The following is a 20,775-nucleotide window of genomic DNA, read 5'->3' on the forward strand; positions in this document are numbered from 1 at the left end:
TTCAAGAGACTTGAAATTTCATAAATTATGATAACTAAATTAAATAGTTAATTCTCTTAACAAATTAAATTTTGTAGAGAATTACAAAACTGAATCACCCTTTTAAATCAAGACACACATATATATAAATATAACACAATCCTTCAAGTAAATCAAATTTTGCTAATGGATTATTAAACCCTTGGATGACTACATAACTTAATCCATACCAACTTAATTTCTTCTAACAAATTGAAATTTAGTTAGAGAAATTTAAACCATAAAAGAAATTTATTTGAATATCAACAAAACTCAATTCTTATAAAAAATTTAAACTTTGTTAAAGAATATAAATCTAGAACATAACTTAATCCTTTTAACAAAATTAAGGTTTATTAAAGGATTGTTAAAGAAAATTACATAAAAATATACTCAATTCTCCTCAAAGTCATAGGATATCATCATACATAAAATGTAATTCATCTTTGAAAACCTTGTATATAAAATCTATAACTAGCAATTCAATTAAACTTACCTCTTTGATCAAAAGATTGAATGGAAGAACAAGAGAACAATTTTTTTTTTCTTGAAATGCCGAATCACAAGCCCAAAGGGGAGAATTTTTCTGATTTTTTTTGTTCAATTGGAAGCTTAGAAGGGTGAAGAACTCAAATGGTTTTCAAAAGGATTAATAGGCAATTAAGGGATGAGCTTAATGTGCCTTAATACACACTTATGAGAGGAGTTACAAGACTCCTCCCATTCCTTCACACAACCGGTCACCCTTCCCCTTCCCTAATCATTTTTTTTAATTAATTAATTAATTAATTATATAATTGTCTATTTTTTTTTTTTGTTAAAAGCAGAAAAGAAATATTACGCAATAACAACGTATGCGATAAAACGCGTTATTGTTAAATAAACTTACTTCGTTTCTTATAATTAACCATGTAAAATAATATAATTCAATATTACTTATTTATTTTATTTTGTTATACTTTATTTTATTATATTTTATTTATTTTTAAACTCGATAATTTACGGGGTGTTACACTTTTTTAAAAAGCAAAGAAGTTATAACTGCGAACAGGATTGTTTGACTTTATTGATCCTATTCGTAGTCACTAACAAGTACATTATGCTCGATGGTGTTCGCAGTTACTAACTGCGAACAAAACCAAACCTCAGGTTTGAAAATTAGACGCTTATTTTTAGAAATAAGTTGATTTTCGTCTTATTTCGTGCCGTTTTTTAATAATTTATCTTATCTATTTCATTTTTTCACTAATTCATTAAAAAAATCACATACTACACACTCGCTTCCCACAAACAGACTTTCTCTTGAGAGACCATCTATAGTATAGACATAAGAAGAGTCCAGCCCACATTACTATATTTAAAAAATATCTTAATTTAATAAAAAAATCATTGTTTTTAAAAAATCACGCGCGTGTCATTTTCAAGAGAAAAAAACTGCTATGTGTTTTGAAAGATGAAAAGTTTTCTGATTTTTTCATATCATTTCTTTAACCATCGAACATACACATCTTATACACACTGAAAATATTGTCTAACAATGAAAGAAATGATGCTTTAATTCGATTGTGAGATTTTTTTAAATAAAGTTTTATCAATGGTGGAAAACAGTGATGTTAAAGTAGACAACAATATATACTATTTGGGGAAAGTAATAAAAGCTATTGTGGTTGTTCTGATTTTTTTTTAAGTTAAGATTCATCAATGGTAGAAAACAGTAATGTTGAGGAAGACAACTATGACTAATTTTTGGAGAATTGTAATATAAGCATTTGTGGTTATATATTCATATATTTAAGGATATAATCAAATTATAATTGGTATTATAATTGTGAACATTTGACATAGGTTGATGTAATTGGGAGTAAACATTGTCTAGTAATGGGGTTATAACATAATATATTTGTCGTTATAACATAATATATTTGGGGTTATAACATAGTATATTCGGGGTTATAATAACTTACATAACAATACAACAAATACCACTATTATAAACCTAAATACACAATATTATAAATCTAGATACATAATATTATAATTCCAGCTACTATAAGCCCTTTGTTGGGTACTTAATCAGCCACATTTGATTGTTGAGGGTTGTCATTTTGATCCTTAGAAGGAATCTTTGTGATCTTCTTTGTGGATACTAAAGCCAAGACAACACCATCACTTATCTTTCCCAATTTTTAAACCTTAAAATCAATAACATGTAAAATCAAAAAACAAACAAATTTAAAATTATAAAATATTAAACTACAAACTTTAATTAGGTTAAAATACCAACTCACTTTTCTTCTTCAACATCACTATTTCCACCATTGATGAAGCTTAATTTTTTTAAAAAAAAATAAGAGGATTGTAATTCCAACTAATATACTACACAATTAACCCAAAAAAAATGAAAATGAAAGATTTGAAAACGAAAATGGTGAAGATGAAACATAAATAAATACCTTTGATGGTCTTGCAAATGTAGAAGAAGATACATACCTTTAATGAGAACTAAGCAAATGTTGAAGATGGAAAGCTTTATGGTCGAAAATGACGATTGAAGATTGAAATTCAAAGAGTTATTATTTTTGGGTATGGATAGTTTGAGGGGTTTTGTCAAGAAAGAGAAATGAAAGTTGAAAAAGTTTCTGATGGAATGTGATTACTTTACACGCATTTCAGTTTTTTTTGTTTATATTTTTTATTTTTTAAATTGAAAAATGGGCTGGGCCAATATATGGCGTCTTTGTTATAGACGGTCTCAACTAAGAAGTTGTGTTCCACAAAATACCTACTACAATTTTTATTAAGTATTTTGTATACTGAAATAGAATTATGAACACCTACAGTGCATAACATAAATCCTTACACCAAATAATCTAAAGACCTACCGCACGTAACATAAATTCCTACAACACATAACTTAAATACATACAAGAAATAAATAATCTAAACACCTACATATACCTACAACACATAACAGAAACACTTACAACAAATACCCTAATCACCTATAGCACATAACCTAAACCTTACAACAAATAACCTAAGAAGCTACAACACATAACCTAAACCGTTACAGCAAATAACCTGAACATCTATAGCACATAACAAAAATACCTACAACACATAACAAAAACACTTACAGCAAATAACCTAAACACCTACAACATATAAATTAAACATTTAAAGCAAATAACCTAAACACCTACAACACATAAGACATATTTTAACAACTTTTGCATGTGTGAAACACCTACTTGACATACTATGAATCCCTATTTGAGGTATCCTAAAATCTTACCGAGTAAGCGTGCAGTTACACCAAATTTTATGTTTTTTATTTTAAAAAAATCTAATGGTACAACCCATTAGAGACGAAAAGACCGTTTCTTCGAACATTGTGTTTATCAATTAAGAGTATTTTGTGTTTGTGTTATGGGCTTCCCTGTCCACCAGCAAGTTTTGTATAAGATCGTCTTATCACGAGATAAAATCATATTATTTTTTCAATTGCTCATTTTAAAATTGCAATTAATTACTTTAAAATTAGTATTGTTTAGTATAAGAAGCTATCACTTAAAAACTTCAAGTGATTAAATTAAGGTTATAATTAATTACTTTAAAATTATAAGCTATCACTTTAAAGTTTTAAGGGATCACTATAAAAAGTTATTACTTCTAAATTGTAAGTGATCACTTGAAGGTTGTGAGCTATTATTTTTAAGGTTATAAGTAATCACTTTAAGTCTATATAAAGTTGTCACTTCCAAATACGAGTGAAGTAGTGATCACTTAAAAGTTATAATTTGTCATTTTAAGATTATGAATTATCAACTTTAACTCGTTAAGAATATAAAAAATTATCACTTAGCAACTGTTAAAAAATTATAATTAGTGACTCTAAGATTATAAGCAATCATTTTAAGGTTATAAATGATCGCTTTAAGGCTGCAAATATCTATTAAATCCAATAAAAATTATTTCATTGTATCACAATCTTGTGATGCATTAACGATTTTATTATTGCGTGCATCGAGAAAAAATACATTGACCAAACTAGATTTGAAATAAAGAGAAATTGTGAAGTTTTTAATAAATTGGTAATAAATAGAGAGAGAAAATAATTGTGTAGATAAAATTAACAAAGAGTTAAAATGTATAAATGATATCAAAATAAAGTGATGACCAATGTCAAAAATAAAAATGATGTAAAATGAATGGAACGAACCAAAATAATAATTGATGCAAAATGACTGGAAAAAAGAAAGTATTAAAAAAGAAAAAATTACTTAGAATAATCAAACTTTTTACTGATTTTCGTACAATAATTCCAACTTTTGATTAAACATAAATAACTCCAATTATATGGGGTGTTTGCTAAATATGCACAAAGGACTAAGATAACCTCTTACCTGTATAACTAGTCATTTTGCATAAAAAAATAAATATAAAATTAAATCATAAAAAAGTGAAAAGCTTAAAAAAAATTTAAAATGAAATCAATTAAGATTATTTTTTATTTTAACCTTTAATTTTTAATACTTTTTATTTTTTTTAGCAATTAACCTGAAAAAATCGATAGCCATTTGGGCAACAATGATTTTAGATAATGACCCTAAAATTGAAATTATTTATTAGTCAAAGTTGAAATTATTATATAAACATCAATAAAAAAAATTAAATTATTCAAGATAATAAAAAAATAAATCACCCAAAGTTTACACACTTTTTAGCCCTTTTTTTTTAAATTTTATTTAGGCAATAAGAAATTGAACAAATTATTATCCTGTTTTTTCCCACACTTGAGGCTTTCAGCCTTTCCCTCTAATTTCCATCCTTCTCCACAAGTTCACTACTCTCCAAAAACATTTTCCTCTTTCCTTCATAATCCTTCAATTGATTAATGGGCACAAACGATTGCTGTTCATTTAAGGTTTGCTTTACTGTATTTCTTTCATTGAAGCTTTGATTGTTATTGGGCATTTTTTGTTTGTGGTTTATCTTGTTTGTACCCAATACCCATCTACTTCTTTTTTGGATTAGAATTCATGTTTGCTTGTACATTTTGATGTTACTTTATAAGGCAAGCAACCCATTTGCAGTTTTCAAATGGTTGTGAATTCTGCATGTTTAATCACTGATTTCCCCCATTTTTTCCCGAGTTCCCCATGTAAATTCAACAAAGTTGGGACTACTAGAATAGTTAATGTAAATGGAAATTGGGTTTGTAGTTTTTACTTGTTAGGGTTTCATAGTAGTAAGAAAATATGGTGTATTGGGGACAAATTGCACAAGAATTTGAGACAGAATTGGTGTTTTCATGCTTGTGCTATTTCTAGTGATGGTGGTGGTACTAATTTTAATGTAGAGGTATCTAATCATGGTAGGAGCTGGATTTCGAATAAATTTGTGAGTGATGATGCTAATAGGGACTTGTCACAAGAATCTATTCAATTGGGGTCTAGTTTTACCAATTTTCAGCAAGACCCATTGGTGAATAAGCTTAGGACACAACTCGGACCGATTCATCCTATCCCTTCACCTCCGATAAACCAAACCGTTTTTGCCCTGTTTGTGTTCTTCTTCTTTGTTGGTGTAGTTTTTGACAAGGTATGGTCACGTTTGAAGAGGAAAAAGTCCAATGCTCAGCTTGCTTTGAGGCGGCAAACACCCCCTACGTTTTCGATGTTTTTAGAGAAGGATTTGCAGAGAAAAGAGTCTGTTGAATGGGTGAATATGGTGCTAGGAAAGTTGTGGAAAGTTTATAGGCCTGGTCTAGAAAATTGGATTGTTGGGTTACTTCAACCTGTAATTGACAATATAGAAAAACCCGATTATGTACAAAGAGTGGAGGTAAAGCAGTTTTCCTTAGGGGATGAGCCTCTGTCAGTAAGAAGCGTGGAACGCAGAACTTCTCGTCGTGTGAATGATTTGCAGTAAGTGATCTCGTTTCTAGCTATATGCTACTATTTTTCTGCTTGTTATCTTCTATTTTCCGCCTTTATTGGTTATTGTATTGAAAGAACTAGCGTCACATGATTCAGTAATCTTCTCGTGAATCGAAAAAAGCGAATTATGGTCGGTTTTAAGCTATTCTTTGGTAAAGTTGAGCAAATCGCGAATTCAAAAAACGAATTAGCAAGCGAATTGTGTTACACTGGAAAGAACCTGGAGAGGAAAAACTTGGCATTGATGTTTGTTGATATACTACCTCTGTTTTTTTTATAATAGCTACACTTTTCTCGTTTATGTGGGAGCTTTTTGAAGGAAATGTAGCTAGAGGTATTGCAGCACCAAAGAAAAGTCTAGGCGACTATTATTAAACTTTTCTACCACAATATTACCTTGGTCATGTTGGGATGTTTAGAAGGCATCTATTAATTTGTGCCTTTGGAGATCCTTAATATTGCTTAATGACACCAGCTGTCCAAGTACTTCAAAAGATTTTATGATTAGTTAGTTTTTGGTTGGCTACTTGACTATTGACCTACTTACTGTTCGTAGTGTCCTACATCTTGAGGTTGCCACAAATTTTTGGATATGTCATCAATTTATGTTATGCAAATTGAAAATTTAGTCGGTTTATTTCGGCATGTCAAAGCTTCCATTGTAGATTTGAGGTAATTTTGTAGAAAAAAAAATTTTAGGATATGTTGTGGTGGCTGCAATTTAGTATCAACACTGGAATTTCTCAATCAACTGTGGTTTAGGCTTGAAAGGGCCTTCCCTTGGGCTCTTGTGTATTGGAAAGGTTTTGGGCTTGTTTACTTACCCATCTGTGTTTCTTTTGATTTGGGTAGGTACCAGATAGGTCTTCGTTACACTGGTGGGGCTCGTATGCTCTTAATGCTCTCACTGAAATTTGGTATAATTCCCATAGTTGTTCCAGTTGGTGTTCGAGATTTTGATATTGATGGGGAGCTTTGGGTTAAACTACGTCTAATACCCACAGAACCCTGGATTGGAGCTGTTTCATGGGCTTTTGTCGACCTTCCAAAAATAGTGTTTGAACTATCACCATTTCGCTTGTTCAATTTAATGGGTAAGCAACCTTTTGTGCTCTTGCTTGATGCTTCAATTTTGTTGATTATAGCTTAATGGAAATCTCTATTACCTTCTTCATCATTGTAGGTAATTGATTTGATTTGATTTGTGAGATGCTTCCTCTGTTCTTTGCAATGAAAAAACCATAATGGGCAGAATTTGTTATAGCAAGGTTCATGTTGCATACATGAAGGGAAGATAAAAAGGGTCCCAAAAAACTTAAGACGTAATAATAATATAACACACCATTTGTTTTGTATTGTTGATATTTTAACTCTTTTATAAAAAACGCTAATAACATAATACATAGCAAAAAATGAAAATTATGCTTAAATTATATTCAAGTTAATATCAACCTTGTATATGAAATTATAATTTCTGGGTCCTAAAAAAATTTGGGGCCATGGGTGATAGCCCGCTTTGCCTTGCTAATCGACGGTATGCATACATCCGTTCTTCCACCACCCCCATCCCCCAAGAGGTTGTTTGAAGGCATTGGGGCAATGTTATTACCTTTGAAATATGATTTTTTAAGGCAGAAATATTTCTTCGTTTTGCTTTTAAGTTGGCATTTATTTAAGATGTTGGACAACACCAAATCAATCATCAAACTTGTGCTGATTTTGATTTTTCAGGACATAGATATCCGGTACTAACCATATTTTTTCTTTTGTATGGGCTATCGGGGCAATACCAGCTATACCTGTTCTTTCCACGTAAGTATGAGGCCTTGTTATTACTACACTCTCCCTTGATGTTATAAAAGTTGATTTGACTTAGACTTGTCCCCCTTTCCTGCTTTTGTCTGTTTCCTCATTTGGTATGCTCGTTCGTGGTTTCCCCTTTTGTATGGGTTCCTCCTCAATGCTATCTTTACTTTTAGAAGTTACATTTTCTTTTAGGTTTTGTAACTTTCTCTACGTTTAACAATTGCCCGGAAACACCGCTTTGCCAAACGAATGTTTTTTTAAACAAATTTGAAGCATATTTGCTCTCTTTCGCTTCTTATCTTCCATATATATGGTTATGTTTTTCGCTTCTGCTTTCTTATTGTTTGCAAGCTTTCCTGTAAACAGGTTCTTAATAAAACTATTGACTGAAGATTTACCAAGACTCTTCGTACGGCCTAAGAAAATTGTTCTAGATTTTCAGAAAGGGGAAGCAGTTGGGCCCGTGCCTGATCTTTTTAAATCTGCAGATGTTCAAGAGAAAAATAAAGATTCTGTTGGAGAGTTGTCTGTGACTCTTATTGATGCTCGTAATCTTTCATATGCTCTATATGGTATTAGTTTGTCCTTCGCTTCTATCGATTCATTACTTCCTTTCTTTTCAGTAAAATATTCAAATGGGTCATGATCAAGATTTAATTCGATGGAAATTACTTGATCTTTTTTTCTAATCCGCCCACTTCTTTGTTGAAAGAGATTTTCATTGTGCTTTTTATCCTATAAAAGGTAAGACGGATCCATATGTTGTTTTACGTCTTGGAGATCAAAAAATTCAAAGTAAGAAGAATAGTCAAACCACTATCATTGGACCGCCGGGTGAACCAATCTGGAATCAGGACTTCCATATGCTTGTTGCAGATCCTCAAAAAGAAATATTGTACATTGAAGTTATAGACTCTCTTGGCTTTGCAAATATGACAATTGGTACCGGGGAGGTACTTTTTCTTGTTCTTTTCAAGGTTTCAATATTATCAAATGTTCCTTTGCATACATGATACATGCCATACTGCTAAGTTTTGTTATATGCGTTAGTCTTGATCTGAACTGTATAGTATGTAGTATTGAATAACGTTGTTTTCTTAGTGGGTGAAGGATGTCATAATGCATTAGATGATCTTATCACTATTGTTCTGCTGAATTTGGTATCCTGAGATTCCGGTCTTTGCTGGTCTTGCTATGTGTGTTGCCAAAAAATGATCTTATCACTATTGTTCTGCTGTTACATATCCTCGTTTTTCATGGCAATTACAGTTGCTCAAACCTTTTATCATAGCATGCGTACCGTTGAAGCTATATGTGATGCGTCGAAGCATTGTGCTTCTTACAATTGCGTCAAATATATTTACATTTACTTAATTAAAGCATGACCCAGAAATGGTCATTAAATGATCTATTTTTAATCATGTGGATTGATGTCAGATTGATTTAGCGACTCTCCAAGACACAGTTCCAACGGACAAGCTTGTTGTCTTGACTGGGGGTTGGAATTTGTTAAGAAAGAGAAATGCCGGCGAAGTAGTTCTTCGGTTGACATATAAAGCATATGTGGAAGACGAGGAAGAGGAAGGGGTAAAAGCACAAGTAGTTTCAGAGGACGATTATTCTGATGCTGATGAACCCGATCTTAGTTACAAGCCGATGCAAGAGGGTCCGATTGGAGATAAAGATAGAGAATCATTCATGGATGTTCTTGCCGCTCTAATCGTCAGCGAGGAATTTCAGGGAATCGTAACATCTGAAACTGGAAATTCAAAAGTTGGGGACAATATTGCTAGTGCAGGAACTACGGCAACTACCCCTCCAAAGCCGTCTCAAGGCCTTGCAGTTGAACTCGTGTCTGCGGTTGATGGTGACGGAGAAAGTAATAAAGATAAAAAATTTCTAGTAGATTAAGTTAGTTTTCTAGTTCAATGACTTATTACTGCCATGATTGGATTTTGTAGGATCTGCGCTCCTCTGGCTGGCTGTGATTACCAGTATGGCGGTTGTAACTGCTCTGAATGTCGGTGGGTCCAATATCTTTAATCCCTGAAGTACCTTGCGAGGTGGCAAATGCCGGTTTTTGGTTTTATGGTTAGTGACGCTAGAATTTTTCACATCTCCTTTAGGCTGCTGTTTGTCTCTTATTTCCATTGGGCTAAAGGTTAATAATTATTTGGTTTCGGATTATACTGAACTATATCAAAATTACAAATTAAATCATGCGCACTTTTTATTTTCGTGAAATTGCTTGTTATGTTTGATACCCAAGGGTCAATCGGAAACAACATCTTTGTTATCACTAACAAGGGTAAAGTTGCGTACATCCGAGTTCCGACCCCTAAACCCTACCTAGGTGGGGGCTACTTAAAAGGCATTGAGGTAACGAAATGTTGCTTCCTTTTAGCAAGGTCGTCCAGTTCATTTCTGGGTCCAGAACGAAAGATAAAAATGGTCCCCCTAAAAACTTATGGCAAATAAATAATATAATACTTATGTTTTTATTGTAGATATTTGAACTAATTTATCAAAAAGCACTAATAACTCATATTATTTAACAAAAAATGTAAATTATATCTACACTTAATCCAAGTTAATATAACTTTGTACATGAAAATAATTTTTTTGGAACCTAAAAAATTTTGGGGCCCTGGGCGGTAGCCTGCTTTACCCTTGCTAATCGACGGCCATGCCCTTTAGGCTGCTGCAAGTGAATTTGATGCTTTGTTGAAGTTAACTTTTCTTATGTTGTTTGCTCTTGCTCCATCTTAGCTTTAGCTTTCCCCACATTAATATGTTTGGTCCGTCCTCGGTAATGTATACCAGTCCTCTTAAAGTCTGTTCATTCTGATCCTTTTTTACCTTAGTTCCCTTGCCATATACACATACTACCCAATTATAGGAGTATGACATGATTTTCATTTTTCAGCCTGTAATGGCTGATATGTTGGATGTGCTATTTAACTTTTTAGGCAGACAGGTCACAAATCTCTAATCGTCGTTTGTAAGTAAGTGAGCCCCCTTAGTTGGCTGCTCGAACATGTAATTTGATTATTTAAAATTGTTTTTTCCTCGTAGTTCTAATAAGTTGAAAAGAATATGCCCATGAAGAGTTGATGATATTGGAAGCTCAACCTTTCTCCTGTTAAGTTTTTCCCACCTAGGCAGGTTTAAGGAAGTCGGATGTACGCAACCTTATTCTTAATAGCAAACATCATCAACTACTTCGCATAAATAAGAAGGCACATAATTTAACAGCCTTTTTGATATATTTCATTATTATCTGAACCAAAGAACTATAAATCTCTTGCTCCATTGCGCCTTTTGTAATTGATGGTTCAATGTGCATGTTTTTCGACTTGGGTTTCTGATTTGGATGAGCTTATACTGACAGGAAGCAGGCTGCGATCTCTCTTTGAAGGATCCGAAGATGATTCATCTCGAGCCATGGCTGTTGTGCCCTTGTTATGCAAATTCCAGCTGAGGTAGTAAGTTTAGTTGGTTGGGGAGTTTTTTTTGCCCATCCCAAATAGGGTTTCTAAACTGTAAATCCTAACTCTTTCCCCATTCTTTCATGTAACCTTGGCTAGCTTTGATATTATATATAAACCACAGGTAGTTTTTGATGAAACTGGTTCTTTTAATGTTCCCCCATAACCTGCCTTGGGCCGGACTCATTGGGATGATGACGATGATAGTTTTACCGTTTTACGACTCTGATTCCTCTCTCTAAATATGATTTGAATAAGCCGCAATTTCCGTTTGATATGACCTTAAATTGTTGGGATTAAGACTTTAGCATTGTTATGCGCGGAGTACTGCATAAATGTTTGTGCTAGCCGAGAGATTAATCTAGGTCCCCTCGGTCACCCTTCACTTGAACCTGGATTGGTCGAGAGAGATGAAGCCGCACCATGGTTTATAACCATTGATCATAACATGAGTCGGGGATTTTTACATAGGGTTGAAAAACTATAGATTACTTCCTTCCATTGAATTTGCCTAATTACATTTTTTATGTTTTAAAAATACAAATTGTTATATCAGATGGTCTCACTGAGAGACGCCGGTCATACATGAGTTAAATGGCCTATCTCATACGTATTATGAGCAAATAGACTCCTTATTTGAGGTCGTCTCACAGAGAGAATAGTGGTTGATTGAAAATCATGAGTTAGTCCTTAAAGGTTTTTTCTTCTGGCTTTGCAATAGACATTTGATTTGCACTACTTTCTCGATGATTAATTCTTCTCTTTAATTTTACACTATTAGGTGTAAGTATTTATGCACCACTCCTCAATCACCTCTTTAGCAGCATTTACTCTTCACTTTTCACTCCAGTGTCTTATCCTCCCTAGCCCATAATTCTTCTTTAGGGGTGTTTGGAAATTTGCTTTTTAATCGGTTAATAGCCAATAAATTATTTGGTAAATGACTTAAGTCAATTGAAAAACTAGTTTTTAAATTAAAATTAAAAAGCTAGCTCATATGATCTACTTTTGGGATGTTTGATTTATGGCTTTTGGCTTAATTTTTGGTTGATTTTTGGCTTTTAGCTTATTAGTTGATTAAATAGCAAAAAAAATTGTGTTTGATGAATAGCTTTTAAGCCAGCTGAATAGGTGGTTTTTAAGCAAAAATAAAAAAGCTATTTCAGTTAGCATTTTTGGTTGGCTTTTGGCTTATTAAATCACTTTTTCTCTAATAAATAGCCACACCCAATACTTAAATTTACCAAATATCTTTATAAACAGCTAACTTTTTTTAGCTAGCTTAAAAGCTAATAATATTTCCAGTTAGTCAAACAAGCCAACTAAAAAGTCAATAGCTAATAGCCAATTGTTAAACACCCTCTTTATCTTTAATAAATAAACAACAACCAATAAATTATTTTCATCGAACATCTCAGGAACAACTGGCTTAAACAATTTTGCCAATACTTTTAGCTTGTCTAACCAGCTAACAACTTCAACTAACAATTATTTGCCAAATAAGTTTAATGTTTGAGTTTGGTGCATTTTTTTGTGTAATTAAATTCATTTGAGAATTAAAAAATATAAAAAAATTAAAGAAAAATAAATAATTTAAGAACAGAAACAAGAGAGATTTGCTGGCTGTCACGTTTTGTGTTTTAGTATTTTGGTTCTTTGCTAAGTAACCATCTTGGAAGTGTTACGCACGTGACCACGTAAGGTATTTGATTTCTCTTTTTTATTTAAATATAATGAAAATAAAATCATATGTCGTCTCAATCGGAAATTTTAAGTAATTTTCACTTTTGCTAGATAAGATTTTAGGTTTGACTTTTATATATCTCTCAAGCTTGTTGATCTTTATATACAACTATATTGGAATCTTTTTCTAAAATAATACCCTAAAAAATAATTTCTACTTTACAATAAAAAACTTTTGTGTGTAAATTTTTTTTAAAAAATTTGATTCATACTTTTTTTAGTTTGTAATTGATTTCTTATTTAACGCTATTAAAAATTATGCACCATGTTCATCTCTAACTATAATTTTTTATGAGCAGAATACATTGAATATAACGATGATAATGTTCATCCCTACATAATGCAAGGTTAAAACTTTAATCCTAACAATTTTGAAGGAATTTCAATTAATCTCAACATTAACAATATATATCAAGTATATAAATCAAAATAAATTAACACGAGAGATTTGCTATGGAAAGAGAATGACGGGCAAGAAAATACAAAGCGGCCCTTAACTAAAAATTCGACCCACTTTTCAGTTCACTTTTTAGAAATATTTTGAGTTCGATTTCTCGTGTAATTTCTTATTTTTTCGGTCTACCCTTTAATCATTCAACAACCATAACAACGCAATAACAATATTATATGCTTAGAGCCTTAATCCTAAAATATTAAGATCAACTACAAAAAAGGACACCTTTATAAGAATGGAGAGAGTATTAATAACAACAATTTAAGCGTCTTAATTTGAAAATATTAAAATAAAGTATATAAAATTGTTGTTGTGTATTTTAGAATAATTATGTGGTACAGTAGTTGTACAAGAATTATTAGTAGTGAGTAGTCATGTGGTTGTATTATTATTATTATTATTATTATTATTGAATTAATTTGGCGTGTTATATTTAGAGTATAATAGTAGATGGTCACAAGATTGTGATCAGAATTGAATGATGAACCAAGCAGCAACGTGTAAGCAACAACTAATTACTCTTACTATTTTAATTAATATTGGTTTATTCATAGGGATAGCTATCATCAAACGCTTTCAAATTTGAGTTTAAATTTTATTAGCAAAAGTAATCATAATTGGCACTTAAATCATTCATGTGTTTCTTTCCTTCATTTGTTGTTAGTACAAGGAAATAGGATTTGGATGTTCACTATTTTGGGTAATCATATCATTTTTCTTGCACTTCTCATTGCTTATTATTCTTATCCTTTTCATTTAACCATACAATCAATAAAATTCACTAATTAGAGTAATCATATCATTTATGGTTTTTTTTATTTTAAATTACTCTAAACCATAATAATCAAATACTTCATTCAATTATGTACAATTTTTTATCTATATCAACTTTGAAGAAAATAATTGTTATAAACAATCAGTTTGAATAATCTCTTAGTTTTAAAATGGTAAGATTATGTACATTTGACATTTTAAATTTCATTCAGATGAAAACTACTTAATAACATTGAGACAATAAAATATTCACGTTGCAAATCTTATAAAGCTAAACTACTAAAATGTACATTTAAATATTGCATTAAAAAAATAATGATTTCGCTTTATTATGTTGTCTCTTAGTTGACTAATAAAAATATAAATCTAAACATTTGAACGAGTTTCAAATACGAAATTTAATATTTATCTTAGATCTCTTGTGTTCTTAAATATTTCTCTAAATATAATTTGTATATACATTATTATCATCATACTCAGTAAATCGTTCATATAATATTATTTTTATATATAATATTTATAGATAAAATCAAATCATGGTGGATTTTGATTGTTAGGTCAAATTTTAACAACTCACCCGTGTGATTGCTTCATTTAGCATGCTTGGTCCCATCAATTACCATTCCATAGCTCCAAAGGTGAACTGGCGGGCCCACCGTTACATAATTGTGATGAGTGGTTGCACACGACTTCGTTGGTGTAGATATTTTTTCCGTTAAAGTTTAGGTTCTAATGCCGCAAACATTGTAGTTATATAATTTTCCTATTTAAAGTTATAGCCAAAAGAGTGAACATGTATCAAATTTTAACACAATTGTATTGATGTCGCAATCATATTGATGTTCATTTTCGTTGGCTATTATAATTCAATTTTTAGTGTTAGCTTATTTTAATTTAATGAGTGTTCAGAGAGAGTTTTTAGAGAGATATTAGAGATTTAAGGTTTTGAAAAGTAACTATAGACAATTTTAAAATTTCAATATACAAGAAATGACGAGAAATGCTACCAAAATAATATAACAAATATATAAAAAAAAATCAAATGTCATAATAATTAATCATCAGATATCAAATAATTAAGTATAAAATATCATTGGTGATCTTAGAAGCTGAAAGAAAAGTAGGACACTATTTAAATTCCAACTCACCTCACAGTCTCCTCTCTACTGCATCTCCACCATTTCTCTACAATCTCCCCATTCTCCATTTTCTCTCTCCTCTCTTCCCATCTGGTATCATCTTTTCTCTCTCTTTCTAATCAAAATCACATAGATTCTATCACATTTTTATCAATTTTCTTGTTGCATTTATTTTTGCTTGAATTGATTTTTTTTTATGTTTTACTAATATGTTATTTTTCTCTTAATTATGCGCTAAGATCACCGAATTATATGTATTTCTAACTGCATTATTGATTTAAATCGTTTTTAGTTTACATATATGAAATCGATCTGGTTTTTATTTGGCTCTTTAAGTTATGCTTTTGGCTAAGTGAATTTATTTTTGGAAATTTTGGGTGAATGTTGGCTTACTTAGGGTTTAGATTAAGTTAAGTAAACAACGGATCTGTAATATTTTTTCGCTTTTGCATGCACATTTTGATTTGTTTGGTGAAGTTTATTTGTTCTTGTTAGTGCAACTTTTTAATCGTTATTATCGATGATCTGTTTTCCTTTTTAATTATTTATTTCAATCTCCTTTTTAATCAGAATCAGTTAGCTTTTCATTATTTATTAATTTTATGTTTTTCTCTTTTTGGTTTTTTTGGGTGATTTTTTCAAAAATGTTGTAAATTGCTAGCATTTAATTTGAGGGGATGAAAGCTTAGGAGAGAGTATCTTCATTTGTGTTACGGCTTAGCTTTAATTAAATTAAAATAGTTTTTTTTTTTCATTATTCATGTTGATTACCACCGGAACTGATCTATTAGCTTTTGCATTTGTTGTACAAATGTCAAATGTGTCAAAGGTCAAATCAGATTTACATCTGAGCTGAGTTGGTGCAGTCTTATGCAGGTGGTACTCAATGACAATGATTGATTCTTGTCTATATCCTTAGCAGTTACTATGTAAAATGTAAATACTTCGGTGAAATGAGATGATTCATATTTTTGTCAAGATCTGAATTATGAAACTTGATCAAACTTAATGGACTATAGTAAAATGTTGTGTTTGTGCAGTTGATATTTTTTGTTAAGTTTTAGATGCTGTATGTTATTAAGGGTTAATTAGAAACAATGTCTTTGTTATGGATGAATAAGTATACATTCAATCCAAATCCCGCCAAGGTGTAAGTCACCTAATGACATTGGTCAATGGGATGATGTATCCAAATTGAAGCTTGACTTGTTCCATGGTTGGTTGTGTGCTTTTGAAGTTATTTGGTTGAAGCTTAACAAATTTCTTTAGTCTGAAAACCTTGTTACTGATCACATGCATTTCTTGCTGGCTTTATTTGATGACTTTGATGTATCTTTTGCCCTTTTTACTGAAATTTATTGGTCAGTTACTGAATATGAACTGATCTATTTGGTATAGCTTGGATTTTCTAATGCTATGTGGTCTTGTATAGTTTAGGGTTTTGGGACCTTTAAGCAACTTTTGTCTAGTAGTCTTTTTTATTTTCATATTCTTTGTTGTTAGTTGAGGCGTTCAGTCCTTTATCTTTTGTTCATTTCTTATCTGACTTTTTATTGTGCTTGTATTTCTCCTAGATGGATATATGATTCACAAAATAGCAACTATTTTTTGTTTGGTTTTGTATTTATTGTTTCTATAGCGTACATTTGCATTGCCCCAGTTAAAGTTGACATAGAAAATTGGTTTTCTTTTTTAACAAAAAAATAGCATGTCCTCCTCAGTGCAACAATTGCTAGCTAATCTCTTTTTTGAATTTGCATACGTTTAAAATGGCCCAAGATAGACCAAAACCAACCATAATTTGCCTTTTGGGGATTAGCCAGAAGATTGTTAAATCATGTGATGTTGATCTTAATATTATACAATTTCTTCTTGGCCTGTCTTGGTTGTCTTGTATCCAGAGCATAGTGATGATGTGAGGATTTATCATCTGTGTTTAAATATAGATCTAAGGATAATTTCTATCCATTGACTTTATGTTTCACTTGTTCTCTGGTAGATTACTACTTGACCAAAGTTTCCATGTTGTATGCAGTTGAGAGGACTACATCTTCAAAATGTCGGAATTAGAGGTTCCCTTGCGCCCCAAGAGGAAGAAGACTCTTGTGGACTTCCTTGTTCAGTTCAGATGGATTGCTGTCATATTTGTTGTCCTTCCAATCTCTGCCACCATCTATTTTTGCCTATATCTTGGCGATGTCTGGTCTGAATGTAAGTCCTACAAGACTCGCCAAAAAGAACATGATGAAAATGTCAAGAAAGTAGTTAAGCGGCTCAAACAGAGGAATCCTGCCAAAGATGGCCTTGTTTGCACAGCCCGAAAACCATGGATTGCCGTGGGAATGAGGAATGTGGATTACAAGAGGGCACGCCACTTTGAGGTTGATCTCTCAGCTTTTAGGAACATTCTTAATATTGACAAAGAGAACATGATAGCCAAAGTTGAGCCTTTGGTCAACATGGGGCAAATTACTAGAGCGACTGTACCTATGAATCTTGCTTTAGCAGTAGTTGCAGAGTTGGATGATCTCACTGTGGGTGGCCTTATTAATGGCTATGGGATAGAAGGAAGCTCCCATATTTATGGCTTATTCGCTGACACAGTTGTGGCTTATGAAATAGTTCTAGCTGATGGACGGGTTGTTAGAGCCACCAAGGATAATGAGTATTCTGACCTCTTCTATGCTATTCCATGGTCTCAGGGTACTCTAGGATTTCTTGTGTCAGCTGAAATTAAGCTTATTCCAATAAAAGAATACATGAAGTTGACATACACTCCTGTGAAAGGAAGTTTAAAAGATATCGCCCAGGGTTATATTGATTCATTTGCACCCAAAGATGGGGATCAAGACAACCCTGATAAGGTCCCCGATTTTGTGGAAGGCATGGTTTACAATGCTTCAGAAGGTGTGATGATGACGGGACGATATGCTTCCAAAGAAGAGGCTAAGAAGAAGGGCAATGTTATCAATAACTGTGGATGGTGGTGGAAACCTTGGTTCTATCAGCACGCCCAGACAGCCCTTGACAGAGGGGAGTTTGTAGAGTACATTCCTACTAGGGAGTATTATCACAGGCATACCAGATCTTTGTATTGGGAAGGAAAGCTTATCATTCCGTTTGGTGATCAGTTCTGGTTCAGATTTCTTCTAGGATGGTTGATGCCACCAAAGGTTTCCCTTCTTAAAGCTACTCAAGGTGAGGCCATTAGAAATTATTACCATGAAAATCATGTGATTCAGGATATGCTTATTCCACTTTACAAGGTTGGTGATGCTCTTGAATGGGTTCATCGTGAAATGGAGGTAATGTCACTTGGCTCTTTAACATTGCTGTCATTTTGATGCATTATTTAAGGTTTAGAAATACACTCCATAGTCATTTATAACCATTGAACTGAGACTTGTTGATCATTAACAACCTCTTTGTTATCACTCACAAATGTATGGTTGCGTACATCTGACTCCAAAAACCCTGTCTTGGCGAGGAGCTAGTTAATGGCATTGGGTATCAGGGTAAGGGAAAGTTGTTGAACTGAGACTTATTCAGCTAGCTATTGTTGCTTGAGTCGAATCGCAACAAATTTGTCATTTTTACTGAATCTACAATTGAGGGATTGAGACAGTGAGTTGGATGGTTTTCAACCACACGTGCGTTGAACTTTTCTCCTCCCTGGTTGTTGACTTTTATTTCAGTTCCGTTCCATTTGGTTCAGTTCACTTCAGCACATTATTTCACTCATACATTTTTACTATTCTTTTAGTTTAGTCTCGTTCTGCAATTTCTTGTCTTATTGCTTTAATCCTTAGGCATATCATGAATACATGATGTTTTCCCGAAGGATCTTACCAGACTTCTAAGTCCTTGAGTGGTTTGGTAACGTAGCCTGCAGTTAAACCCAATCGAGTCTCTTATCATTGTGATGGACCTCATCAGCAATTAAACCCTAAAACTTTCAAAGCTTCCTTATGATTTGCTTACTGCTTTTTCTGTAGGTCTACCCACTTTGGCTCTGCCCTCACCGACTGTTCAAACTGCCCGTCAAAACCATGATATATCCTGAACCAGGCTTTGAGCAGCACAAGAGACAAGGTGACACTGAGTACGCTCAGATGTACACTGATGTTGGGGTTTACTACGCACCAGGACCCATTCTCCGTGGTGAAGTATTTGACGGTGCTGAGGCTGTCCGTAAGATGGAGAAGTGGTTGATTGAAAACAACTCTTTCCAGCCACAATATGCTGTCTCTGAACTAAATGAGAAGGACTTTTGGAGGATGTTTGATGCCTCCCTCTATGAGAAGACAAGAAGGAAATATGGAGCCGTTGGAACCTTCATGAGCGTATATTACAAGTCCAAGAAGGGACGTAAGAGCGAGAAGGAGGTAGCCGAGGCTGAGAAAGAGCGAGCTGAGGTTGAGACACCAGACGCTGAGACTGAATAAGTTTCATTATTTAGCGTTCATCTAAAATTTTCCAGGATGATTTAGGAGTTCGGTTTCTTGGTTCACCTTCAAACATTTGTTTTCCCGTTTCTAATCGTGCTTGCGCATTTTGGTTTGTTGTTCTAAATTTTCTAAGTGGCTAGACTTGTGTTTGAACTATTAGTTTTTTCGTAGTAAAAATAGTTGTTGGACGAATTTGGTAATTGCTTTTGATAAAATAAACAAATCGACATACACTCCAAGATGAACAACTTAATCTTATATCAAAGAATTAATCAACTATCAATCCAAACCAAAATATTTGTTTTCACAAATTTAAGGTGTATGAGACTATGAGCTATATATATATATATATATATATGATCTCTGCTTATATAGAATTTAAGTAATTATGTTAATTTAATGTTTTTCAAATTCATTTTTTATTCTTGATTTTCTGAAACAAACCCTAAAATATATTTTAGTTTTGTTCTAAAATTTCTACCAAAAAGCAAAAGCAGACCAAGTATCTCATTAATTAGGCGGCATAGAAAAGTATTATTTATTAGTAACTTTTAATTCACATTTACAATATAGTGAGATTAAAATCAACTTATCTTTTATGTTTACACTTGATATATGTTAGTTCTCTGATTTAAGTTGAGTAAATTTTCACTATTACTCCCTCCGTTTTTTTCCATTTACTTTTTACAGAGTTTTCAAAGTAAATTTTAAATCTCAATATCTCTAAATATATTTAATAAAAAGATATACATTAACACGAATCTAACGATATCTCACAAGGATATATTTTATCTTTTAAATACGTGTTAAAAATATTAATTTAATTTCTCTCTTCTTAGATGCAATATTTCAAATGGGAAAAACATTAGAGAACGGAGAAAGTAGTAAAATATTTATAAAAAAAGAACATAGAAGCGATCTCTAAGGAGATTAAAATTTGCATTCATTGTTTAGTAATTTGCT

At 32.3% G+C, this 20,775-nt stretch overlaps 2 protein-coding genes across 2 annotated transcripts; both read left to right on the plus strand.

Annotated features, from left to right (window-relative positions):
- Window positions 1-4,788: 4,788 nt before the first annotated feature.
- LOC130806211 (tricalbin-3-like) lies at window positions 4,789-11,394 on the plus strand. Its single transcript, XM_057671207.1, has 8 exons — window positions 4,789-5,948; window positions 6,813-7,054; window positions 7,754-7,772; window positions 8,133-8,338; window positions 8,511-8,719; window positions 9,204-9,645; window positions 9,728-9,857; window positions 11,158-11,394. Exons 1-7 carry the CDS (start codon window positions 5,122-5,124, stop codon window positions 9,814-9,816), a joined length of 2,034 nt encoding a protein of 677 aa, XP_057527190.1. The 5' UTR covers window positions 4,789-5,121; the 3' UTR covers window positions 9,817-9,857; window positions 11,158-11,394.
- Window positions 11,395-15,300: 3,906 nt separating this feature from the next.
- LOC130806205 (delta(24)-sterol reductase) lies at window positions 15,301-20,004 on the plus strand. Its single transcript, XM_057671201.1, has 3 exons — window positions 15,301-15,457; window positions 17,400-18,669; window positions 19,360-20,004. The coding sequence occupies exons 2-3, from the start codon at window positions 17,422-17,424 to the stop codon at window positions 19,807-19,809; spliced, it is 1,698 nt and encodes a 565-aa protein (XP_057527184.1). The 5' UTR covers window positions 15,301-15,457; window positions 17,400-17,421; the 3' UTR covers window positions 19,810-20,004.
- Window positions 20,005-20,775: the final 771 nt, after the last annotated feature.

The sequence above is a fragment of the Amaranthus tricolor genome, chromosome 2 (assembly GCF_026212465.1).
Source record: "Amaranthus tricolor cultivar Red isolate AtriRed21 chromosome 2, ASM2621246v1, whole genome shotgun sequence".
Taxonomy (NCBI): domain Eukaryota; kingdom Viridiplantae; phylum Streptophyta; class Magnoliopsida; order Caryophyllales; family Amaranthaceae; genus Amaranthus; species Amaranthus tricolor.

Coding starts and splice junctions, on each gene's coding strand:
- LOC130806211 (XM_057671207.1), top strand. CDS start 5,122: ATGGTTGTGAATTCTGCATGTTTAATCACTGATTTCCCCCATTTTTTC. Junction 5,949..6,812: donor CGTCGTGTGAATGATTTGCA/GTAAGTGATCTC, acceptor TGATTTGGGTAG/GTACCAGATAGGTCTTCGTT. Junction 8,720..9,203: donor TGACAATTGGTACCGGGGAG/GTACTTTTTCTT, acceptor GATTGATGTCAG/ATTGATTTAGCGACTCTCCA.
- LOC130806205 (XM_057671201.1), top strand. CDS start 17,422: ATGTCGGAATTAGAGGTTCCCTTGCGCCCCAAGAGGAAGAAGACTCTT. Junction 18,670..19,359: donor GGGTTCATCGTGAAATGGAG/GTAATGTCACTT, acceptor CTTTTTCTGTAG/GTCTACCCACTTTGGCTCTG.